This window comes from Amblyomma americanum, chromosome 2, assembly GCF_052857255.1.
Source record: "Amblyomma americanum isolate KBUSLIRL-KWMA chromosome 2, ASM5285725v1, whole genome shotgun sequence".
Lineage (NCBI taxonomy): Eukaryota > Metazoa > Arthropoda > Arachnida > Ixodida > Ixodidae > Amblyomma > Amblyomma americanum.
The window spans coordinates 66,532,921-66,559,561 of record NC_135498.1 but is presented as its reverse complement, the minus strand read 5'-3'; the positions used below and the strand labels follow the sequence as shown (position 1 = coordinate 66,559,561).

Here is a 26,641-nt window from a genome sequence, read left to right as displayed (position 1 = left end):
ATCTTTTTTTTTATTGTACAGCCGTCGCCACTCGGCTGTTTTTTGTTTGGTGGCGTTATGCAGCGGCGCCGTTTGTTCGTGTTTGTTCCGCCTTCCGAGATTACCCTATAGTGCTTTTGTTCTTGTCGTTGTTTCTCCGTCTTTTTTTTTTCTTCTTGGCCTTATTTCGCCTGCTTTTGTTGCTTATATGCCGTGCTCCATCACCGCTAGACTTGTTGGTACTTTACCCGCCCCCTCCCCCTTTCGCCCGCTTTCTTTTCCCGCTTTCACCTCACTCCCGAGCGAGGTTTATCATTTCCCATTTAAACCAATTTGCCTCTCGCGTTTCTGCTCCCAGACTTCCTGGAGCACGTTTTTGCTCCATCACTCTTGCGTTCCTGCAGCGTCCTCCAAAATTACCTGCCACCGCGTCCTCTACTCCTCTTCGCTCTTATCAATCTAAACGCTTCCCTCTTCCGCCGCTACCCCCTTCTTTTTCCGTTCTCGTACAGAAACAAGAAAGAAAGAAAATAATAGGGCGATGGTGTAGACGTATCATATAGCTGAATTTCGACGCCGGCAGTTTCCGTTATGCACCGTTCACCACTGTTTTCTTCGTTTTTCTTTTTCTCTCGGCTCTTCCTTCTCCGTTTCTTTCTTTGTTCGTTCGTTTGTTCTCCTTCGCGAGATTTCCGAAAAACTCTCTTTCCAGCCGCACTGTCGCTTCTCTGATGTCGCGAGTCGCTCACCTGGTATGTGGCGCGCGCGCCTTCTACGAGTCGCGCGAAAAAGTTTTTTTTTTTCCTGAAATTCATGACGGACTCTTATCAGAACGCGAGGCCTTTATGTCAGCTATTTCCTCATCGCCTTTTATTTTCGGTGTTTTTACTTTCGCCCATTTTTATTTACGCCGTGTACCCGTGGCGCGGCGACGAAAGGGGGACATATTTCCACTGGAATGGGAGAAGCGGTCGTTCTTTTTTTCCCCTTCTATTTTTTGACGGCTGACGTATCTGCCATTTCTCTCGTAACGGCCGCTCAGCTAACGGCGCGCCGTATGCTACTCACGGTGGCGAATGGAGAGAGAGAGAGACGGCGCAGTTTCGTCCGTCAAAAAAACGTGCGTAGCTTCGCGTACGTACGTACAGCGGTGGCGTCGTCGTTGGTCGCTTTTCATTTGGGTGCGGGCAATTAGAGAACGGCGCCGGCACCGCGGCCGTCATTCCGCGATAACGACGCGGTAATGGAATTCGCGCGCTCCACTGCTGGCCAGCGCTGCCCGGATGGCCTCTTCCTCCTCCTCTTCTTCCTTTCGGGAGTCTGGGTGGCGTTGCACGAATCGCTGTGTCCCCTTCTATCTCTTCATCTCGCCGTCCCTCTCCCGTGGCCCCTCTCTGGCTTTGTCGCAGCTGCTATGTCTCTATCTTTACCTCACTCCTTTCTGCTTTGTTTCGCGATCGTTTTTTTTCTTCTTTTTTCCCACTTTAACCCTTCGCGGTCGTATAAGTGCTTCTGGTACTTATCGTTCACTGTTTCCTCCTTCATATCCCTTGCCGCTATTCCCTCCTTTCATTCTCTTTATCTCTGCTCCGACTCACTTCTTTCTTTTTTACTCTTCCATTTCGTTCCTTGCGCGCGCACAAGTCCGCACCCGCTGGCGCAATATCATCGGCGATCATCTCGGCCGGTCGCCCCAGCGGGCCACGCCCGTGGTTTTCATCGCGCGGGGCACCGTAATACGCGTGCAGTCGATATCGCGGTACCGACTCGACTGTATCTCTCTTTTTCTTTTGAAAGAAAAATATACACGAATGGGAATTCGTCGAAAAGAGAGAACGAGTAATGCAGTGAACCACACAGAAGGAGAGAGAGAGAGAGAGACCCGTTGAAACTGAAATCGTTCGTGGAACGTGCCCTCCGTCCGCGTGTGGATCGGCCCCGGCTGGAGAAGGAGAGGGCGTCGTATGGGGGCTGCTGCGGGGACAGTGCTTGCGTGACATATGGGCGATCGGCGCAGCGCTTGCTCGTGCTTGTCGGCGGTGGTTTTTGCCGCGGGCGCCTCGTGGTCGCTGTTCCCGCCCTCGACCGTTTGAAATGTCCTCCTTCTCGCCGCTCCTTTCGATTCGTTTAACTTTTTTTCTTTCTGTTTTTCGGATCGCGATCTTCGATCCTCGCGACGAATTTTTTTGCGGACGTCGGTTGGGGAAGGGGGGGGGGGGGGGTAGATGCTTGCGCAACCGGCCGCAGCCCTATGTAGTATTGAGAACTTGCGCCACGACGGGCTCGCTGCATGATTGCAGCTGTTTGTGGTCAGGTGAAGCAGCTGGCGTACGCGAACGTGTCATTTCAGTCTATTATAATGGTATACAGATGAATGAACGAATGAATGAATGAATGAATGAATGAATGAATGAATGAATCAATCAACCAACCAACCAACGAATGAATAAATGAATGAATGAATGAATCAATCAATCAATCAATCAATGAACGAACGAACGAACGAACGAACGAATGAATGAATGAATGAATGAATGAATGAATGAATGAATGAATGAATGAATGATCTGTTCATTTAGAAAAGGAGGCTCGAGGCCGTTCGTTGTAAATTTGACTTTATTTGAGGAAGAGGAAAGCAGGGACCTATAAATATTGTGTTGTTGAGAACGATGGCCACCCTCCTCCTCGTTTGACCTAGATGGCGTGAAGAAAAAAAAAGAAAAATTTCGCAGACCTTTCTTTCTCTCTCGATGTAAGACAGTCGCATCGATACCATGCCGCGTCCCATCATCCGCCCCCATTTCTGACGCCCATTGTTGGAATTGTCACGTGGTCTAGAGCGCCCACTGTTATGTGCATATATGTTCTCTGTGGCCCCAGCCCACCTCAAAGAAACATTCTCATCAGCCGACAGTCCGTCATGCGGCTATTATTGTAAAAAAAAAAAAAACACGAAGCCCTGTGTGTATATAGGCTTGTGTAGTGTGCCGCCTCGCAGCAGCCGAACACGTACGCTCTACACGGATCGCTTTGCTGTAACTCGCCGAAATTGCTTCTAGCGCACCTGGCTAACAGGCAACTCTTTAGTTTTGTTTCTCGTAGAAGCCGTTGCTGTTTTTTTTATTCCTGTGTTTCGTGACAGGTGTGGCGGGGGGGGGGGGGGGGGGGGGTTAGTAACATATGGAGCTCAAGTTTTTGGCTTCGTACACTTGACTGCAGTGCAGCACGGTCGGGGCGATGTCATAATTTCGTTCTACCTCTAATTTCGTGCTATTTTGATAACTGCTACGCCAAAGTGGTTTTTCATGTAAGCAGTAATTATTTGCCCCGGAAAAAAAGGGCGAGGCAGAACCGCAGGAGGAAGAGGGCAGAGAAGAGAAAGCCGGCTCCATTACTTTGTTTTCTTCACTCCTTTAACGACGTTTTGTGGGGGGTAACGGTGTGCTGTGTGCTGTTCGCAGGTTACATAATTAAGACACAGCTTAGTTATTTTGTGCTTCTTGGAAGGAGCAGCTTTTTGATTTTTTTCTTTAGTAGAAAAGGAAGGGAAGACGAGAGCAGAAAGAAACGGTAGTCGTGTTTTGTACGAACTTTTTCTCTTTTGATTAATTTCTGGGTTGCTTATCGGCAAGCGAGCTCTGCTTTTGACACCAAAGCCGGCGACAACCGTCGCTTGCCGGCAGCTATGATGTCGCAGACTGCACTGACAAAGAGTGGGACAATACAATGATTTCGGAGCAATAAAATAGCCCAACAGGACACGGGACCAAGAACGAGTAGACACACACAGCGCTGTGTGTGTCTACTCGTTCTTGGTCCCTTGTCCTGTTTGTGCTATTGCTTCGGAGTATGAACCAACAAGCCCCAATTTCAACGCTGCACAATATAATGAATAGCAGAAAAAAAACCGTTGGGAATCCTGAGAGAACACGCTACCGTGGTCAGCTTTGCACGTTCTATTTGCATGCTCCTAACTTACCGTCTTATATGTTCTACGTTTCCTAAGTAATCGTTGTCAGAGTGACCTGCAGTTTTGGCTTCGCCACTTATTGAGAAAGCGGTGCGGCGAAGCCAAGACACTGATGGATGGCGGCAGGTATGGTCAGATCGCCAGGACAGTGGACCCGCAGGCGTTGGGTGTCAGAAAGATGGAGAGTGAGTGCAATAAGGACGGCGTATCCATGTGCGGACCTGCCGACTCTTTGTTATAGCTGGGCGCATGGTCGATCCGGGTGCTGGCCTTCGGCGTTGCTTTGACTGTTCGCGGAACTGAAACAATATTTATATAGTATTTGTTTATTTCGCCCTTGCAAACGCTTCAGCGACCCTTTTTTTTTTTGTCATTCATGCCGTGATCATGAAGCTTCAAGTGCCGTGGTTCGGTGAAAATCGCGCGATATTTGAACAGGAAGAGATAATAAACACAGCAATGTGGCGCTACTTTCTGCAAAGTAAAGCTGTTCTCTGAAGTAGGTGATCAAAGGCTTGGTGTAGAAACAGAATGAAGAAATATCAGTACGGTATCCACAGTAAGCGCTCTGTAAGAAAGCCTAGATCCCAGGAGGGATTTGTATGTTTTTTAATGTGTATGGAGAAATTTCCACTCTTCTTTTTCACAGCGCTTGTGTTTGTATAATCTTAAAACAGCCTATCTCTGTTGCCTTAGACCCTTTTCTACGTCGCCATGTTGTAAGCAGTGTACGCCATGGACTTCACAGCGATGTAGTGGACGGTGGGTCCTTTTTACCGATTACCGCGCACCCGCTCCATTAGTGAGGTGAGGCGTTTATTTTTGAGCGGTTCGCAGGCACTTTTACTTTCAGTTCTCCTAGTTAAATTTTGTTTTAGTGCATTACTTCTTTGCACGCACTTTTCCTCTCTCATCGTTAGTTTCGAGTTTTAATGAAATTGATGGAATTCTGGGAAGAAAAGAAAGATGATGCTGGAAACGGAGGACGGAGGAGGAGGTATGCACAACCGGTAAAGGCTGTTTTAATCAGAGCTAACGCTTTGCGGTTTTTGCGGCTCGAATATTCACCGAAAAAGTAAAATTGAGGGACAGAAAAAAAAGAGAGTCCCCTCAAGCTGTGGCTGGCCGACAGGAAAAAAAAAAAAGTTCAGCGGGAATATATCAGCGCGTTGGGCTTTGGGTCGAAATGCGTGTTTCTTATTTGTTTTTTTTTGTGCTTTTGGCATCGTATATGTAAAAGCGTGTGCGGCGAGGCTGGGCCTTCACCTGATTTTATAACCACGGTCGTTATAAGATAATTAGGGGGGCTCCGCTTCTGCCGCCTACTTCGCAACGGCCGCACGACCGGGCGTACTTTTCTTTTGTGCACATTTTTTTCGCTCGTTTTATCATCGATGTTCAACATGTGCTTCTGTCGCTCGCAAACAAAGAAACAAAGAAAATCCGAGCAAGCATTACGCGGAGGCAGAGACAGAGGGCGAGGGCGGGAAAACAACGGCCCGGACATTATGGAAGAACGCCCCCGGAGCTGTTTGGCAGCCATGTTCGCTCGTCGCTGGAAACTGCTCGGAATGGCCACATTAGGCGAGCTCTTAACCGCCTCCCCCCGCCTCCGGCAGCTTTAATCCAGCAGGCAGCTCACGTCTGGGTGCGCCACTGGCTGACTGTCCATCGTTTCTAGCTCCTGGATCCCGGTCTCGCCCCCGCTTCGGTATTACTTCTTTTCCCCCGTTTTATTTATATTACTATTTTTGTTTTTGCCTTTAGGGCTCTTGTCCGAAGGTTTTAGGACCTGCGGAGCGGCGACTAATTAAATGAGCGAAAGATGGAAAGCAGAAGGGCCGGAACGTTTCCCCCGTTGCGAGTTCGCCCACGTGTACTACTTATACGCCCCCTATATATTTGCACTCGGCGCTGAAGCTCCTCTGCGACGGACGTCGTGTGGAGCCGAAGGGACGCACGTTCCTGGGACGCGTGATGAATGCGAAGGCGAGAATTAAGCGAAAGTGGTGTAAACTGGGCTAATTTACGAGGCTGTTTGCACAAGATGGAAGAGGGGAAGTGGGGGAAGGAAGAGTGGAACGGTTGGAACGACGGCGGGTTGAGGACGGCGAAGCCGTACTGCCGTACATGCTGTAACGCGGCCTCGGGCTGTTTCGCAGGCGAATAATGGACGTACGAGATGTTCGCAGGCGACTCGAAGAGCTGTTTGCAGACGACTAGGAGCTGTTAGCAGACGGCACTAATCCTTCGCTCGTGTCTCCTACGCCCTCCGGCCTTGAACATGGTGTTTTTTTTTCTTTGAAGAATTTCGACGAGTCGGCTACCGAGCAAAAGTAATTTACCTCAAGTTTCACATAGCTCTACGCACTTGGCGTTCGCTAGTTGGTAGGTGGAATGCCATTGACGGCTGCAAGGCGAATTTCGCCCGTACTTAGCTGGAGCATGCAATTTGCGCACTATGGCGCAAAAGGTTAGAGGTAGGACGAAAAGGCTGGCTCGTGCAATGAAGGCTGATATCGGAACATGTGAAATGCTATCTCATTCCATGACGGAGGAAAGTGGAGCATGTTTCTCTGAAACGTTCTGCATTTTTGTAGAAGTCGTCTTCGTTGTCATCGTCATTATCACCGTCGGTCATGTTCTGCGCACCTTACCGCCGCGAATTTCCTGACCACTCTCCATGAGTCTGTGCCCGCATCGACGTCGTGTATGTTCCGTACTTAACAGAGCATTGACTATCTGTCTGTGCCCCGCATAAAAGGGGCATATACAACAGATTTTTGGCTGCGCGTTTTCTTTGCAGTCATGAGTAATACACTGCTATACATGGATCACCATGTAGTATTCGCCTACGGGCTTTGAATAATTTATAATTGAATTTATTCTCTCACATGTTTCGGTTTGAACAGCCGAGCGATGACTGTGACGTCGAAGGTCAGTATAGGTCACTTAAGGCATGAAGAAAATTGCAGTATAATTGTTGCTTGTCATTTTAGTGCTGCACTGCAATGCTAAGGTCAGCCTGCCTCAAGAGCCGGAACCAGAACGAACGAAGCAGCAGCGGTTATACTGCAGTTTTCTTAATGCCGCAAGTGACAATTGACCTTTGACGTCAAAGCCATCGCTTGGCTGTCGAAACAAACTGAATGAGAGAAGGATTGGAAATATGAATTCGTTAGTTGTCGTAGCGAGTATCACATGCTTCTTCATGTACAGTGATGACTTACGCATCACTGCAAAAGAAGAAAACATGAAGCCAATATTTGGTGTCTATAATCCCTTAAGTGTTTTCGTCATGTCGACCTTTTAAAGCTTACTTAATCCAGGATATCGCTGCTCATCTATCCTTTACGTAATGTGGACCCACTACGTTATGGCTATGGCCACTGCATATAGATAAGCGTTGTACCTTTCCTTGTCGTGCGTTAAAAGTGAGCTCATCTAGTTTTTCGAGCTCATAGGGTGAACAGCTACACAGCATTCTCACGTCTACGATGTCAGTTCAAGGGGGGATGGAGCTGTCCGCAGTCGTGTTGAACGTACTCTTACTTGTATAAATGCTCTTAAAATCGTTAAAGAAACAATGACCGGTGAAAGCTTCCGCCGTATTTCTGCTGCTGACTTCTATTTAAGCCGACGGGCTTAGGAAGGCGTTTTGTTCAGCTTGCTTAACACTAGGTTCTCTCGAAGTGTTGCGCTAACGACCCGAAGGCAGCCCATTACAGACTGTGCCGGGCGTAAAATTTCAAAGTGCTTTGAAGAGAGCAGTGATAAACCCGCGAACGAGACGCCAGTAAGCCGGACAGCTATAAATGTACCCAGCCTGTTACTTTGTTCCTTACTTGAACGAGCCTAAGCAAGCAGTTGATTACGCGGGGTTCCGCTGCCGAGAGGTTAAAAGTAAAAAAAAAAAAGAAACGCTCACTTTCCGGACCGAAGTCTGTCTCGGAACTAGCGCCAGAAACGGAATTAAAACACGGCCGCTTTACTGCCGTCCATTTGTCAGCCAGGGCCGGCAGCGGAGAAGCTTAAGTGACTCTCCTTTCTCTCAGTATTCGAAAGAGGAGTAAACAGGGGCGGCGACCGATGAGGCGAGGGAAAAAGAAAAGGAAGGAAAAAAGGAAGTCTGGGTCCGTGGCTTACAGATGATGAGACGGGACATGGAGTGAGTGCTTGAAGGGAAGGACGGAGTCCATCCCAGCACTTTGCGCCTCGTGCTCTTGCCACTGCGTGGGCGCCTTGCTTGTACAAGAGGCGAGGCCGAATCGGAGAGCTTCCCCTGACCGCCGGTGGCCGTGCTGCTCTGTCCGGCTGCCGACCGAGATTACTGTCATTAGGGACGCATTCTCCGCCGTCCCGCGGCTTGTTTGTCCAACCGAATTCCCTGGGTCGTCCACCGCGCATTTATGCGTGTGCGTTGTTGCTTCCCATTTGCTCTCCGCTTTCGCTACGCGGCTACGCTCTCGCTCAATCTGTTGCCTCGTTGCACGCGCAGGGACGAGCACGGTTCGGGGGTGGATTGGAGAGGAGCCGCGCTTTCCATTGGCGAGCGAGCGCGTGCGCTAGCGGGTTCCGGTCGCTTGCCGCGATTCGTGTTTGCGACATATGTACTACGTCGAGTCTCTCTCTCTCTCTCTTCTCGCATGCCCCTTTTTATCTTTCACTGCCCCGTGTTCCTCGGTGTGTTTCCAATTCCCCGTGCCTTCGCCCCCGTGTAAAACGAATCGCGGGAGGAGCCGTGGAGAGCAAATTGTGGGTGGTCTTAGGGAACAGTGCATGTTGCTGGGCTAGCTGGTACGCACTTCGGGAAAAGGAACAGCAAGTGTCCTTGGTTTGCGCCGCTCTTTCTATTTTCCCCCCGATGTTTTTGGGAGGATGCTTGAGGCACACTCGTGCTTATAAAGAGTTGTGGGCGCCGGTCCCTTTCGGTAGTCTCTTAATTTCGGTTGTGCCGGCGCCCTTTTCCCTCTGCGGGATTCCCCGATAACCCTGGGCGCCCCGTGCGCGTGGCGTCGGGGAAGAGATGGTTGACCGCGGAAGCAGTGCACGCGGCATCCATACACAGCTGCAGGAACAACAGTGCGCGGCGCTTGTCCACGTGGCCAACGGGTGCCACTGAATTCGCAGCTGAATTCGGAACGTGAAAACCAGGAGCTCCCGCCGCGGTGGCTCAGTGGTTAGGGCGCTCGGCTACTGGTCCGGAGTTTTCGGGTTCGAACCCGACCGCGGCGGCTGCGTTTTTATGGAGGCAAAACGCTAAGGCGCCCGTGTGCTGTGCGATGTCAGTGCACGTAAAAAGATCCCCAGGTGGTCGAAATTATTCCGGAGCCCTCCACTACGGCACCTCTCTCTTCCTTTCTTCTTTCACTCCCTCCTTATGCCTTCCCTTACGGCGCGGTTCAGGTGTCCAACGATATGTGAGACAGATACTGCGCCATTTCCTTTCCCCCAAAAAACCAATTATAATTATATATAAGCAGGAGCGCCGTGGTATCGTCTTATGAGGAGAGGCATGTCTTTGCATCCTTGATTAGCATAGCCGGAAAACGACGGGCTGTTCTGTCGCGTTCGCCCTCTAAAGCGTGTACTGGCGGTTTTGACTTCTCGTGACGTGAGTGGCTGGCAATGAAAATACACCTTTCTTGCGACTCGCGTGCACCGTGAAATTGATTAATTCATTGATGTGGATGTTCATTATGGGCGAGAAGTAAAGAAATTCTGGCCTCCCTGCTTGGACCGCACTCTTTGCGACGACAGCGCAGCAGAGCAAACATCATCGGCAGGTTCACTCACACGCGCTGTTTGTGATGCCCGGATTGTGGTGGCTCCGCGTGGCGTCGACGTGTGCGTACACGTCTACTCTGCACTGCTTTATTTCTCCCAGGCCTCGGGCAAAGCCAGGGCCGCGCACGTGTGCCGGCTGCTCTTTTACGATGCGCGTAAGGCTTCGGAAGCGGCAGTAAAAACAGGAGGAGGGGGAGGGAAGCACGGCGTACTGCTTCCGCGCTGCTCTCTCTTTCCCCCTCTCTCTACCTCCCCTTTGCCTCGGCTTCGGACGAAGCAACCTGCAACGGAGCGTTATAGGAGCGCTCGCGGGAGCGGCGGTGCGCGGAAAGCTCGTCCACGCCTGGGTTGTGCTTCGCCGACCGCGAACGCGCGCCGCGTCCGGCCGCGCGGTGGCCTGGGACAGGAACGGGCGTCTGTCTGTCTAACCCGCCGCCTCGCTGACTGGCCCCGAGAAGATAAAAAAAATGTATAGTATACAAATGCCGCGCTGATTTCGGAGGCTCGAGCTGCGGCCGCCGTTCGTCGTCGTAAGAGGGCGTGAAGGGAGCAAACCGCGCTAGAGGCCTGGCGGCACCCGCTTTTGCAATTCAATAAGCTCGGCTCCGCGAACAAATCAGTTTCGTTGTAGTGCCACTTTTCTTTCTCCCTCCTCCCCCTCCTGTACTATACGCCTATAATGTAGATTTCGCCGATACGTTGCCGAGACGTCTTTGTGTTTTGCTTTCTTTTTCTGTCTTTTCCTCGCCTCCTTGGCGCCACTCGTCTCGGACTCCCTTCATGCCTCGTTTCGCCCGTTTCTGCATGCGTGCTTCTGTGCGGGCTGCTGTGCTCGCTTTCTCTGCATGTGTGCAGTGGCCGGTGTGTGGTGCGCCTACGCGCTCCTGTCCTCGTTTCTACTTGGCCTCGTCTCTGCGCACTTTATTACCCCACTGTGCGAATTCCGGCCCCGCTCCTTTCCCGAAATAAGCGCCGTTCTGCTCTCTGCCGATTTTTCTATTTCTCTTTTTTTTTTTTGCTCTTGTGTGCCTTACTTTCCGTTGATTCGAGTGAATGTCCTGGGTTTCCGACTATGCTAATTTCATCCGCCCAGCTGATGGAATAAATTTCACCCGCAGGCTAATTTTATTTCGCGCTAATGCGCGCTATTTTATGCGCAGCTCAAAGGAAACGGAGTTCTTCGCTGTGCCGTGCCTATGTTCAACTCCTTTCCTTTAAACCTCTCATGTTCGGCAGCCCACGCGCGACTTGAGACGTTTTAGTGCCGCAGCGCCGACGACATTGAAATGCACATATTTCGCCCAGGATTGAATAGTGTGTTGCACGTGTTCTTAATGGTTCTGTGCCTTCCCCTTTTTTTTATCTGTCTTTCTGAAACCGTTTCATTCTTCCGTGCGTTCTGATCGACTAAATGCGCCGACCAAAACTTTAGGGCAATGAGTTCACCCTTCTTCGGATAACTGGTGCTCTCATTTTATATAGAGGTAAATGGGATTGTTCTGCTTAACATTTTGCGCGTCCTTACGCTTTCATGAAGTCTAGAGTCTGACGGAAACCCGTCTGGTCGGGATGGTACATGACGAAAGTAGAAGGCGCCGACCAAAAGAAAGGATGGGATGACGTTTCGGCTCCCCCACGGGAGCCTTGGAACAAGGAAGCCTTGTTCACGCCGACCAAAACAAAAGATGGGATGACGTTTCGGCTCCCCCACGGGAGCCTTGGAACCTTGTTCCAAGGCTCCCGTGGGGGAGCCGAAACGTCATTCCATCCTTTCTTTTGGTCAAGGTTCCAAGGTTCCCGTGGGGAAGCCGAAACGTCATCCCATCCTTTCTTTTGGTCGGCGTGAACAAGGCTCCCGTGGGGGAGCCGAAACGTCATCTCATCCTTTCTTTTGGTCGGTGCTTTCTACTTTCGTCACTGACGCTTTCATGCGTATATTTCCTGCGTCGTGTGTGCTTTTTCTAACACGCGATGTTTTACACGACGAAGCTACGGCTGGGCTAAGAAGTGAGCGTAATGGAGCACTTGACATTCATGTCGACCACGCGATCGTTTTCAAGCGCGCACCCGAAACTTTGTTACTCGAGCGTTTCGGTGTAATGAACCGGAGACGTCATGTTCAGCAGCGGAACGTTGCAGCCGCTGAGCTTCCGCAGTCGGTTCGCGGCGCGGATTCGTGAGAGCTGCGATTTCGTCCCGGAGAGGGTAGTTAACTGGCAAGGCTTTCTGCCATAAAATCCGGGAGTTCATTTGTAGGAAGGCAGTCATGTGAAGCACTTGTTCGCGCCCGCTTGGAAGGACGCAGTTAATAAACGACGACGACAACAACGAAAGAAGGAGGAGAAACTGCGCGGGGATGTGAACGGCGAAGCCCCCAAAGGGAACGCCGCCGCGAGGGGGACAGGGGCTCATCGTCGGGGCGTGGAGCTAGATGTACTTGCAGGGTTCTCGCGGAAGCCGGTGAAGCGCGTCGGTTCGTGGGGCTTCCGAAGCTCCTCTTGCTCCGCACCATCCTCCTGGCTCATCCCGCTCTGCGACTGGATTGCGTCCCGCTCTGTGTGACGGGCCCTTCTCGGGCTTCTCGTTTGCGCGGGCTACACAACTGCCATGTCATGATCTTGGCCACCCACGCCGGATCCTCTCATCAGTGTGCTGCACTGCTGGGGCGTCGCTGAGGTTGCGGTGTACTGTGCTTGCGAGGATAGAGCCTCTTTGCGGGAGCGAACTCGCTTCCAGTCGCATTTTGTGTCTACTGACGTTCTGGGTTCTGAGCTAATGAAATCGGGGTTATCGCGCTATGTACGCTCAGTTTTTAGGACCGTTTCTGAAGAAGAAAAAATGTAATTGCATTCATAAAGTTGTCTTGGGGATTTCATTCTCGGAAATAGTGTTAGCAATACTATGGGTGTTTCATTATATGCCTCCCCCCCCCCCCCCCCCCCCCGTTCCCGCAGTGATGTCTGATAGGGGCTGCCCGGTTGGTTTCCCTTCAATACGGATTAACAAAAAGAATACTTGTGTTTTTAGTTGCTGTGCTTCCGGCGTAAAGTTAATTATTGGAAACGTACGAGAGAAACCAAATCTTTGAAACCAAAGGAAAACATACGAAAATGTTTGTTAATATATTTTGTTCGTTCGCCAGATGAGGAATGAAATGAGGAGTTTTTTTTTAAGGGTTATATCATGTTATCTTTTATAGAATCATGAATATTCCCCAATCTAACAAATAAACTGAATCACTGAAATGTTTTCCTATACTATCCTTGGTTTCAAAGAATTCCTTCATACCCCCGTTGTGGCTCGTTATTCTTCGAAGCATGTCACGTATGTCGTCGCAATCGGCACGATCTACAACTTCGATGCGGCAGATTCGGCACGCTGTGCGTCTTGTACCTGCGTGCTGCTGGGTGCTGTCGAGCATCGTTCAAATGTAAGCGCAGAAGCTTACAACTTGAGTGCGTTTCTGCGGCATCGAGCGCTAGCATCGTTCTTGCGCTAAGCGTTGAGGAAGGTGTTCTGTTGAAAATGGAATTGTATCGTAATCACGAGTAGCCATCGTTCTTTTTTTTTTATTCTAGCGTGAGCTACACTGGTCGAGGTTGAGCAGTTTCGCGTGGCTCTTGGAGAGCCGTGCTGCGCATGCGCGAGGAGCAGTGACGTCACACGGCGCACAGCTGGGGAGCCGGAGCCGCCGCCGCCGCGCGCGCCTCACCGGTCTGTGCATTCCAGAGAGTTGAAGTCATCAGCGCAGACGCACTGGCGCCGGCGCGTGCCCAGCTGTGCGCCTCCGTTGGGCAGTAGCGAAGTCTGACGCTGTGCCGGAGCCGTTTGATAGCGCCTCTCATTTTGTGCGCATGCGCAGAGGTATCAGCGGGGGTATACATATAACGGGGCGTTTTCAAGTGTGGTATAGCCATGGAGAAGGAGAGGGAAATTGCTGCTCAGCGGCAATTGATGCTCAGCGTAGCTTACGCTACGTATATCCTGGCATAGCCAAGCTAAGCCGCTGCTAATTTTTTTTTGTAACTGCGATTGCGCAAGCATTTCACCTTCAGCGCTAATTCGTGCCTCCTGGACGCAGGGCCAGTAGAATAGAAGCGCGGAGAGAGCGCAGGTCTGTGTGGTTGCGTTTGAATTTTCCCCATCGTTCGGAGAGTAGTATCACATAGCACCGATCCCATGAACCACCACCATCTGCCTCTGCGCACCAGGTTGTTAAGATTTGTTGCTCGTCTAGTTCTTCGTGCTCCGTTGCGCCTCATAGCGCACACTGTCGTTTTTGAGCACGTAAAATGCTTTAAGTTGTTTCATCATTGTCATCTCTTTTTAACATTCATTTCGTGCGGTTGCACGCTGACAACTTTGTCTGCGTTTAGATGCAACGGGTGCAACTGCCCGCTCTCGAAAAGTCTTGCTGACAGCCGCGTTGTAAAGCTGCTACGGCAGCAACTTTTTGCGGCTAGGATATAAAAGCTACGACCGCTGGCCGACTGCTTTTCGATCCATGTGCCGTGTGTTGCAAAACCTTGCAGCGGATTGGATTGTAAACTTTTGCAACAGACGGCATGTGACTCGTGAGAGCAGCCCATTAGTGGAAGCGTTCGCCTCGAGCTCGTATGTACATACTAAACACGAATACACCTGTATGGGAGTAAAAAGGAGTAAGCTCTCCTCTTACGCACCCTCTTTTATTAAAGGGAGCGCGCTAGAGGACAGCTTTACTCCCTTTTTACTGTTGTTCGTTTAGAGTGTGGCCATGGTGCAGCTCGTAGCATTAACCGCATAGCCACAGCATGTTGGCCTCAAGTGTAGGAAGGCACATTGATAGAAAATGGCGCTTTTTCTTTTTGCAATCTTGTTTTGGCTCGCAAGTGGGCCGTCATAGAGAGTCACTTGCTGGGGTTGACTGTGTCCCGTTTCTCTCTCTGTGCAGCGGGACCTCGAGGCAGCGGCTGCGCAGCGAGCAGCCCGTGTGCCGCGCCCGCTGGAGCTTGGTAGCATGAGGTAGCAGCGCGCGGCCCGGTCGGAGCCAGCTCTCCTTCTCCTCTCCCTCCTCCTCATCCGCCCCCAGGCCAAACACATGCGCAGCGCCGTGCTGTTGCCCAGGCCCACCCGGCGGTGGGTGGTGCTCTGCGCCGCCTGCCTCTTCGCAGGCTTCCTCTGCTACTCCATCCTCGGGTCGTGCCGCTCCGGAAACTTCAGCATCTCCTACGTAGCGCCCGAGGTCAGTTCCCGCACGCAGTCCTGCCCCGGTGGTGGTGGCTGCTGTGCCGCTGCTATGGTTGAGCAACCTCTCTTCACACCACTGCAGCAAGTGTGTGAAGCGGAGTGTATTGGCACGGAAATGCAAGCAGTTTACGATAGGTATAGTGAGGCATTGGAGGTTACAAGTGGGTACGCACCTGTCCAGGGCAAGTGGTGTGCGCAGATCCTGACCGAGTAGCTAGGAAGGTGAGAATGGGTTTGAGTGTATTTTACAGGGCAATATCAGGCTAGGAACAGTAGCTGAGCTTTGTACCTCTTGAGAGTAGGGTACAATAGTGGCCAGTATTCGCCTCTAGGGTTGAAACTTGGCGGCCAGCAAGAAGGCTTGAAACTAAATTGAAGATAACCTGTATAACGATCTGTGAAAACGAAACCGATTGGAGTAACTACAAGAAACAGAGACATCCCAGCGTCGGTTAATGGAACAAACGCGAATTAGTATCCCTTAGGTGAAATAAAAAGGAGGACATCGAATTGAGCGGAACACATAATACGGAGAGCCGATGACCGATGGTTAGTTACGGCAAAGGAGCGGACGCCAAGAGTACGGACGCGTGTGGCCTTGGTCGCGCTAGAGAGCCGCTTTGCAAGTCTCCTATATTAGGATAAAACTTTAAAAAATGGCAGTTGGTAACACTGGGCGACGGTCCGCGGCGTCCTGTATTATGATAAGTCACAGCGCGAAAGGACAGACGAACACACGAACCGGACACACTGCCCTATCATGAACAACCAGCTCGCCCGAACTTCAACCCTTGTCCTCTGTTACTTCTATTACTCCGCTAGCTAATCACAACAGTAAAAGAACTCACCTTTCAATGTTTGACTTTATTAAATATGCTAGGTTTCAGAATCCTAGAGCTTATAATTTTTTTCCTGGCGATTAGCTTCTCGTTTAGGTACAACAAGAAAAGTTTTAACAACTTTTTTCTTTGTCGTGGAGCAATTGTGTGCGGCGTCCTGAATGTGGGGTGCGGGGCTTATCCGACCCCCTGCGCAGCGGTTCGTGTGGGGCCGCAACGCGCAGAAGCTGCCGTACGACCGCAACATGCCGCTCATCTTCATCGGCGGCATGCCCCGCAGCGGCACGACGCTGGTGCGCGTGCTGCTCGACGCGCACCCGGACGTACGCTGTGGCGAGGAGACGCGCATCATCCCGCGGCTGCTGTCGCTCAAGCAGCAGTGGTCCAAGAGCCCCACGGAGGTGCAACGGCTCATCGAGGGCGGCATCACGGACGAGGTGCTCGACGCCGCCATGACCGCCTTCATCCTCGAGGTGATCGTGCGCCACGGCAAGCCCGCCCCGCGGCTCTGCAACAAGGACCCGTTCACGCTGCGCGCCGCCGTCTACCTGCACAGGCTGTTCCCGCACGCAAAGTTCCTCCTCATGATCCGTGACGGCCGCGCGGTCGTGCACTCCATCATAACGCGAAAGGTATTCTTCTTTTCCTCTGCTTTCGCTCCTACTATGCCTTTCTTTTCCTTTTGCTCTCATTTCCGTCTTTGCAAACGACCCTTTTTTTCTCGTTTCGTTCTGCGAATAGCGGCACGTGGGCTAGAAAACACGCCACGTGGTCGTTCCTTAGTGTTTAGCTGGCCCTGAAGTAAACATGGAAGAGCGGTACTTGAGTGACGACTTTCTAACGGCCTCTCCAAAACGCGCTGCGTTTGAAAGCGCGTACTGTGGACTGAACTGTACGTTTTTTTTTTTGCCTTGCAGTTTATAAGTGACGTGCATTGGGCTCACAACTTTATTTATTTATTCATTTTTTTTGGGGGGGGGGGTATTGTCACATATCGTAGCCTCGCGTAAGGCTATGGCATGGATGGATAAAAAAACACAACACAGAAACACAATCGTTAAAAATTAGCAGCGTATGCGATACTATGAGAGCACACGGAAACGGCAAAGTAGGAACGCGTCCGCTACAAATCACAGAATTCAAAAATTAATTTAAAGGCAGAGCATGAGTACGGCCTGGGAGTTCTAAATTTTTTGCATTGCGTGGAATAAAACTGTGTTTGAACATGTCAATATGAGGATTAAAAGAGAAAATGCTTACATCGTGATAACTTCTTAGTGATGATGACTCAGAAAATGTTAGTTTCGAAGTGACTGAAATTGAGGAATGCTATTTGATGCGTGCATGAACCTTAAGCATTAAATACTACGACGTGAGGCTCAGATCGGGCGCATGAGAAGAGAGCAAAAAATTTGTCGTATCGGTGAAATTAAAACGGACAGGCTGCGTTTGAAATGATTCCTATTCGTTTACGTCCACAAGGTGATGGGGATTCCAAAGGATAGGGCTACATTCCAGGAATGGGTGGATCAGAGTTTTCTATGTAGGTAATTTGATATCTAGCGGTGCAACAAAGTGCAATGCAAGTATCTGAGTCGGGGAGCTTTTTTAGAAATCACATCGGCGTACTTGAACCACGACATATCTGGTGTAAATGTAATGTATTTGCATTCTAGGAGTATCTTTAGGTAAATGTCTTTGAGTAAATATGGGAACAAGGAGTTATATGTGCCACATAAATACAGTTTAAACGAAATTGATGTTCGTTTACCATGTAGGACGCCACTTAGAGAAGTTTGAGAAATGCTTGCTCAAAAGGTCATGATCAAGGGGTGATTTAATTACAGACCGGATAACCATCAACGCACAGCGTATCTTTCTGAGTACATGAAGCAGGATATCCGTATTGTGAGTGTTAGGAAGGAAAATTTGATAGCCAGTGGACAAGAGTAGTTTGCTGTGAGGGACAGTGCGAAACGCTGTCTGTAAGTCTATGAATATGCAGTCAACCGGTTCAACTATACGAGCAGAACGAGAGATGTCACCAGAAAGTTACTTACGACATAGTTGGACTCGAGGAAAAATGCGATGTTTGAAAATGATATGTTTTATGCATCCACTGTGATTTCTTTGGACGCGTGGCCCATTTATTTTGCAGCATAGTGAATTTATTTTGAAGCATGCCGTAAACTTTTTTGTGTGTCATCGCGAAACTTTGCAGTGCTCTTGCAGGAGCCATGTTGATGTTAACTGTTTTTGCAGACACGAGCAAAGTTAAGTAGAGCTAAATGCAGACAATTGACGCTGCTTGCACATCGTTTTATCATTGCGTGTTTCGGCGTTGTTGTATCTAGACATCAAATAACGAGTTAGTATTTACGTGCTGATTATGCGTCGAAAATTGCTTCCTGGCAGAAAAGAACTTCGGATCAACCTTTCAATTCTTTTTCCCCTGGTGACTTACAACTTTATCCGCTGTTTTCAGCACCGCTGCTGGTTTATTTCGCCTTCCTTCGATTTTCGCTTATCAATGTGCACGTAGTGCTATCATTGTTGCGCGCAATACAAATTTAGATAATCTACGTGCTTTTCAAGTGAGTGCATCGCTTAACATAATAGGTTGCAAATATTTCACCTGTTACACATAATAAAGATCCTGATGAAAATGCTACTAAGTAGCTGCCAAGTGAATTTCCCTTATCGGAAAGCATGTTTCATGTTTCGAAAACTCATGGCTATTCTCGTCACCGAGTTTGGAAAGCAAACGAAGAGATGAATTGAACAGACAGCTGAAGCAATACTGTCAGCGAGCGCTATTAATTTCTGGCGGACACGCACCGATTCTGAGGTGTGGTATGGTCTGCTTTCATTGGCTGCGCTTAGCGCGGCTGTATTTTGCGTCAGAAAGAACGTGCAGTCGACTGCTGTGAACGCGAAATTTATCGTCAGGATGCTAGCATTTTTCTGGAGCCTATCACCTTGCACGCAGGAGGATGCTTCGCCGCATTGATTATCTTTTAGCAGTGAAGCCAGCTTGCCGGTTGAAAGGGCACACACTTGCTCGACTCGAAAGCCGCTACGCTTGGTGTTTGCTTTTACGCCCTGAAATGAGAAAGGAGCTAGACGCACAAGTATAACTGTGCTTTGTCACGTTGTGTGCTCCATCGTTAAGTTTTTATTTCCTGTTCTTCTGCTTGCCAGATAGCTTTACTTGTGATGTTGGATGTTGGAGCTGTGATGTTGGAGCTCAGTGCTGAGAGCCATGCTTTGTGCCCGGGTAACTATCCCAAGTCTTTCAGTAGGTGAACCCGTCTTGAAACCGGTAGTAATGAGTGAATCGTGGGGGTCCTGCTGCATATCGAGGTCAAGGCAATAAACAAGTCATTGTAGCTTGACCGAGCTGAGACGTTTTCTCTTCTCTTATTCCTGGGCGTCTGCAGGTTACGATCACGGGCTATGACCTCACCGACTACCGGCAGTGCCTGAAGCGCTGGAACGCCGCCATGTACTCCATGTACACGCAATGCCAGCAGCTGGGGCCTAGTGTGTGCATGCCAGTCTACTACGAGCAGCTGGTACTACACCCCAAGCCCTGGCTGCAGCGCATCCTCGCCTTCCTCGACGTGCCCTGGAACGACTCGGTGCTCCACCACGAGCAGGTCATCAACCAGTCGGGCATATCCCTCTCCAAGTGAGTCGTCTTTTCCCCTTCGCGCGCATTCTGCAACACACTTTATTTCTATTGAAGGAACAGCTGCACAGAGACTTTCTCCGGGGTTTATGGCATTAAGTCACTGGTGGTTGTACAGTAGTGTGAGCGAAAACAACGCATTCCCCGCCTGGCCATTGAAAATGTAGTTTTCATAGGCCTGGAATTGGTGCTCTTGTTTGTAGGGCGGGGAATTGGGTGGGACGCGGCACACGTATCATTTTCAGTTCTTGACACCGAAAAGGGGGGGGGGGGGGTGTCCTCGCAGAGATGAATTTCCAGGAAAATGTGTCACAGACATGAATTTGCAAAAAAGGCGAATTGTAATTTTCCTCATCCATTCAATTGCTTGCTCTAAACACTAAATTATTTGTATTAGCTCTGGGGTCCCGTTTCTGTAACCTTACGAGGTTACAGGCATAATTTGGCTTCTTTTAATGGAGCAAAACTTAAATGGTGGTCACCTGTAAGTGTGCTGATGCCATTTCAATGTGCAGCTGTAAGGTTTTGGTGTTGTCTGAGGTAGAGTTTGTACTTGTCTATTCCTATGAGAATAGTTGAAAGGTTGGCATGTAAATAGTCGCAAAAGCTTTATGGAAGGCATAGTAAAGTTGACCACGTTGTAAAGGTGAAGCCAAAAAAGAAGCATTTTGCTTTGGTTCTTCGTAGAAAGTAACGTTTTGCATTGCGCCATTACATTGCATTGCCTAACTCTTCTGTGCCGTCATGCTTTTCTAATTGTAGCGTGTGAGCTCACACTAGCTACATTGTTTCAGCCGGTGGTGATTTTACCAGGTTGCATTTTAATACCTTGATTAAATTTAAATAAGAATGCCTATTTTATTTCTCAAGCAGCAAAATAGAATACTAGCAGTCAGCAGAAAGAACAAAGAGAGGGTTTCAGTGGCAAAAGTTTTAAGCGGACTGAATGCGAAAGATGATTTCTTTGTAGTTCCATAATCCACTCACATGTTTCCATGCAGGCTGGAGCGTTCCACAGACCAGGTAATTAAACCCATCAACCTGGAGGCACTGAGCAAGTGGGTCGGTCAGATCCCAGAGGATGTTGTGCGCGACATGGCCAAGGTGGCTCCCATGCTGGCTGAGCTAGGCTACGATCCGATGGCCAACCCTCCAAACTACGGCCGGCCCGACTCTTTCGTGCTGAACAACACGCTACAGATCAAGCGTGACACAGCCGAGTGGCGCGCTCGAGAGCTTGAGCTGGCGCAGCACCGGGACGCGATTCGTCGAGGAGCTATCAGGCGCAAGGTTGAGCAGGATGCACAGTCTAGGACACCAACACCGTAGGAAAAAAAGCTGCGGGAATTGGAAGCGTTGAACTGTGTGACTCAAAGTGTGCAGAACTGTGGCAGCCCATAGCAGTCACTTCAGTGCAAAAAAAAAAAGTCTTGAGCAGGTGGGAGCCTGCTGCAGTCACTTAGGCAGGAGTCGATTGTGGCTGGCATTTTCAGCATATGCCATAGGGTGGTGTGCGTGTGAGTGTGTGTGGCTGTCATGTGGTGTTTTTTTTCTTCTTTTTCAGTTTGTTTTTGTTGTGGGTGCCCTCAAGAGAAAAATGATGTTTTATAGCTAAGGTAATAAGAAGAGCTCTTGACCTCTCTGCACGGGCAGATTTGTTAGGAATTTTAGCATTTCATGGAGCTTTTCTGTAGTCTTTCACGGACTTTGGAGCTGCTGTCACTAACTTGTTTCTTTTCTTCATGAGACTGATTTGTGAGGAAATGAGGTGCATATAGAATGATTAGTGACAGACTGCACAACTGTTGTCTCCTGGATGTTTATCATGGATGTTTACTCATGACAAATGTTTCCAGAAAAGCACAGCTTACAATGTCTTGTTTGTTCAAATTTATATTGATTTGCTGAGGATATCCCACTTATGAATCTCATGCGTGGCGAAGGAAGTCTCAGTAACTATGGCACTGGTTATACCAGTGTTTCCAGTCTTGGGGTCTGTTGACAGATACAGCCAGATACACATTTCGAAGGCATATGTTATGGCAAAAAGTTTATTGCACAAATTTTACTGAACGGCATCGGTCATTCGATGGCTTTCAAGGGGCATTTCGAAGATTTTGTCATCATCTGACTGTCTGCATAGATGACACGAGAATAGTACGTTCTTCATGATGTGTTCACTTGGGTGAAAATGCACACATCTTTTTTACAAAAGATTTGTCAGCTCTGTCAGGTGGTGATGAGGAAGGATATTTGAATAAAATTGGACACATAAATTTTCAGAGCTGTACACGAACATGCTGAGCATTGAAAATAATTTTTTTCTGATCAAGGAAGTGCCTAAATTTATTCATATGCATACATAAACACTTCCAGTTTGCATTTTTGGCTCTAAGATCTCTATTGCTTCTGCCAATTATGAGGGTTTGGAGGAGGTTATCTCACATTATCTTGTAAAGCTCAAAAAGATTGAATTATTTTTATACTTCATTTACTTTTCTATTCCTGATTTAGCATGTTTCTGCCTAGGAGTTAAAGTCTTAAGAATCTTTTTACCATTAATAATGCCTGATTCTTTTGTTTTGTCCTGCATTCTGTGAAGGTAAAGTAACTGCTGGCTGATGTTATTTAATGCAAGTTACAGGTATGAACTGATGGTTTAATGTTTAACATATGATGCTGTCAATGCTAATTTTCATTAGAGGCAGTTTTGCTGAATAAGTTTTAATCAGTAGTTCAAGCTGAAAATAAAAGTTAGTTAACATTACTAAATTCATTGCCTCATTGTTATGAGGGATTAGAAATCCACTCCTAACTAACGTAATGGCAAAATCTTCATTTTTACCAAAATTTAGGACTCAATGGGTGTGATTAAGCAACTCATTCTTCATGAGCAAATGTCTAATGAAAGGTGCATTCCCTTGTTTACACTTTCATCCTTCATTGATTGACTGCCTGGATTTCATCTTAGTGATGCAGCTTTGCATGTTCCAAAAGCTCTGCATATGCACCAGATATTTCAGAAGATTGGCTCTTGCTTGCACGTTTCAAGTTTAGGCACTTTTTCTTTCGATAATGGGTTATTGGGCTGAAAATTTTTGCAGGGACACATGTTTTGACATATCATGTAAGCGATGGACATGTGCATTTCCTTGGGCATACTGGCGTGCAATTCGTGCTCTCACTGAAACATGTTGCTCTGCCTCGATGAACTTGCTTGCTTGATGTTGCGCCATGTGACATGATTTCTCAAAGTATGCATGCTTTCGCGGAGGGTTGGGTTAGGGTTTTGTTAAGAGGCCCAGCACAGTTCCCAACAGTGTGTTGCATGGTAGAACAGCCTTGATGTGTAATTAACAGCACAAATCGTAAGCTGTTCATAGCATGAGATGGCTACTCTAATGTGTAGTTTTGAACTCATAAAGTTTGTTAGTTTTTTCATCTGGTTCATTTGATACTTCTTCGTGAACGGTGAATGGGACTAGAGTTACCATTCCTATTCTTGGTGTCTTTTCGTCCTGTGATCTGTCTTCCTATATTTTCCTCTAGAGTCTTTGTCTTTCATTGCTGTAGTTGCACTATGGATAGGGCATTCTTTGTGGGCATATACAGACCAATCACCACCACCACTTCTGGCTGCAGCTTTGAGGCATATGTCCTCTTCTGACCTCACAGATTAAGGGCAAAAGACTAGCAAGGCAAAAGGATACAATTTTTTATTTTTTTACATCTGCTGTAAATGTTAGCATGGTGCACTCAGTAGTATTTGAGGCTTTTGCACAATTTACTACCTTCTGTGATTGGGGTGCAGTCCCTCCATACAACTCTATATCACTGAAGAGGACATATATTCGATTGCTCATGTTTGGAATGAAAGTGAGCATTTTGTTCTATTTGTAAATCCTGTGATTTTGTATGCACCTTGATGACCCTCTGTTCATTGAGCAGTTTTGTTATTGAGCTCAGAAAGTTAATGCTCTATTTTCACTGCAAGAAGTACTTGTTTGTATTCTTTTTTTCTGGTCTATAGCAGCTGCATCTTAATGCCACACTCCAAAGATGTTTGAAATCACGGGGCACCTATAACAAGTGATACGCATCAGTCTTTTCTACATTGAGTAAAGATATGTGTTCGTGTGTATGTGTACAGAAGTGTGAATGTCCATCATCTATTTGTGCTCGTTGTTCGTGGACACTGACAACTTTTTTTCTTTTCCTTGTATCTTTCTTCGACATAATGGTCATGCGTGGGCCTTGAGAAGTGAGAGGCCAGAATTGGCTGCATTCAGACAGCTGCTGACATTGTAAAAATGGTGGTGGGCCAATCCCTATGGGTCCTTGTGCGTAGTGTGGACTGTGGTACGTGCAGCTTTGTGGATGGTTTGATGTGGTGAAGTGCACAAAGCTTTCTTTTTACATTATTTTTTTCGGGCAGAAAGTGCTCGTGGGTAAGTGAACCCTAGTGTGCAAATTTGGTGTGCGAATTGTGTTGTTTAAAAAAATGCGATGCTAAACATAGAAAAGGAAAATAGTGGAGACAGCATGTTCAAGCATAGTGTCTATAGCCATGTTGTTGAAACTTAGAACATTGGCTTTGTACTTGTGGATGTGCTATGGCCTAAGGACTCCTTGGAATGTGTTTTATGCATACTGAGTATGCCACTGAATACTGAGTGTGTAGAAAAAGTATGTGGATGTTGCAGAAACAAGTGCAAGTGTGTTCTTAGTTATGCCTGAAATGAAGGTAATGTAGCTCTATTAATCAATCTAGAAAAAATGTAAGCTGAAGGTATGCGGCACCCAAGTTCATGTACCTAAGTGGGCAGTAGCTAAAAAGGTCTTACTCTAATGCCAGTGCTGCGTTGGAAAGCAGTGTACATTCAAAGTACGGAGTACCCAGTAGCTTACTGATGGTGGTCTAGCATGTGTTGTAGCTAAAATTACATGGTGCGTTCATTTGAAAGCTTGTGTGTAGAGAGTTCCGTGACTTGTAGTTGCTAAGCGTATACACATCATTTTTAACCAGCATAGCGCACACGGTAATTTTTTTTTCATGTGCTTTCGTGGATATATTTGCCAGTGTGTTTAGCAAGTGTAAGCATTAATAGAAAAACTCTCTCCTTGTTAATGTTTTATAGACAATCGTTCATTTTACTGGCTTGTAAATTTGAGAGTATGCACTTTGGCCTAGTAATTAAAAGGCAGCTAATTTAAGCTGAACCTGGGGTTGTGAAAAATTCATTTCAGTGTGTTATAACTCTGGCCAAAATGTATTTTCTATTTCAGCCTAATTTGCAGCCTTAAGCTTGTTTTCAACGTATCCACGAGAGCACTAAACAAAAATTTTAAGGCTCCTTGTTTGCCATGGACTTAATGGACAGCTTTGTCGTAGTATCAAAAAGGGCTATCTGGCAGATTATGTCACATAGCATGGAGTTTATAAATGCAATCCTTTGTAAATTAGTGTAATCGAAGGATGCCATATACTTTGAACCTCACCTCTCAGTCGTTTCTGTTGTGAAGGCAGGGGGGTGATCTGTCTGCGGGTGCCGACGTGAGCAAGTGCCTTTGTTCCGCCAATCCACATATCGTGTGTGCCAACTATTCTCCACAGTGCTGCGTGTGCTTTGCTCGTTTCCTTGCACAATTGAATGGGAGTGCATTCCTCCCCCTGTTCTCTGTGTTGCTGAGAGTCTGGCTCAAGATGCACAATACAAGTGCATGTGGTGAAAATTAATAGGCACTGCAGAGGGAGTTTGAGGCACCCAGGGTGCTATACTGAACTGATGGTGTCACTAGAATCTTAAGCACAATGTAATGGCACAATATGACAGAAAACTGTCTGCCCAAAGGACTGATTACTGCACAGTGTTGATGCACTCTGCTTTCGTTTCTGACATTTAGTCTACAAAGATATGCAGTGTTTCATGGGCTTAGCCATTTCTGATGATTAGGTTTGTGGTCTGTTTTTAAGTTACCACAATTTTTTTTTCTGCAGCAGAAGATGTGTTCTAAAAGCATGTGGTCTGTATTGGTGCACAGCAAGGATGGTATGTGGCTTGTGACACATCAAAGTGCAGAGAGGAATGTCTGTCAGTGCTCAGCTTTACCCAAGATGTGCTCTTGCTAGCCAGACTTCAGATGATGCAGAGGATGGTTTTTGACAAAGGGCACACCACCGAGTTGGGTGACAGAACTGCTCCACTGGTCAGGTATATGTAAATGCTTTATTCATGTGTTCGTATGGGAAATTCACGAATTTTGGGCAATGAAGTATCGAATCTTTACCAGTACTAAGTTGTGCTTCCTGCAAGCCACGTACTTCACGAGACTTGGTAGGACCTTTGGAAATGCCATAGAGTGGTGCAGGCGAAATTAGGTAGAATTCTGCACAAATTTGTGCCTACTTCTTTACTGCTGCTTGAAGCCTTGACCTACCACAAGAAAGAATGACTTGCATGTTGCCCATTATGTGGAGCTTGGTGGACTGATGTCCCGTCCTATGTTTTCTGCGGTTATTTGCCTTTTTTAGAAGACAACATGATTTCTTTAGCGTTCAATATTCAGTGCTGCGAAATGCCGGGATTTGCACGACCGGGATTCTTGCGCACATACTTCAACGGTTCGTTCAGTTTCGTACCTTCTTCTCTTTTTGTGCTTTTTGCCTTCAGAGAAGTCATACCAAGTTTAATGCAACTTGTACTGACTGTTCACAGCTTGTATCATGCATCAGACATGGGGCATAGGCCAAAAATTTTGCCATCTCTGCTAGTTTGAACCATTGTGGAGCATTCTATCAACTCTATCTCCTTGGTGGTGCCTTTCTTGGCAGCGTTCCATCTGTGGGACCAAAAAAACGCCGCCACTGTTTTCCACAATTCACTTTGATGGCGGCAAGACCCTTCGTTTGCATCACTTTCCAGGCGGAGGGCAGATATGTTACCTGTGCATTGCAAAGCTAAGCCCACTTATATCGAATGTCAATGATTTGCATTATTTTGAATCAAATGAATCTTGCAACTTTGCCATGCGTGCTGTGTTGGCTTGTTTCAATGTTCATTTAAATACCATTGCTTGGCTGTATCTATCTAGCAGGTGCTTTGTTTTCCGGAGTTTGATGTAAATGGGTGCGATTGTGGTGCGCTT

The 26,641-nt window shown here is 47.9% G+C and overlaps 1 protein-coding gene across 2 annotated transcripts in view; it reads left to right on the top strand.

Annotated features, from left to right (window-relative positions):
- Tpst (tyrosylprotein sulfotransferase) overlaps positions 1-26,641 on the top strand; it is a 273,629-nt gene that overhangs the window by 246,759 nt on the left and 229 nt on the right. For both annotated transcript variants that reach the window (XM_077654525.1, XM_077654524.1), the window contains exons 3-6: positions 14,670-14,960; positions 16,002-16,436; positions 19,245-19,495; positions 20,497-26,641. The exon at positions 20,497-26,641 is cut by the window's right edge and continues 229 nt beyond it. In XM_077654525.1, the coding sequence (XP_077510651.1) occupies positions 14,817-14,960; positions 16,002-16,436; positions 19,245-19,495; positions 20,497-20,824 (1,158 nt within the window). In that variant the 5' untranslated portion in view covers positions 14,670-14,816 and the 3' untranslated portion in view covers positions 20,825-26,641. The remainder of the gene's footprint in view (positions 1-14,669; positions 14,961-16,001; positions 16,437-19,244; positions 19,496-20,496) is intronic.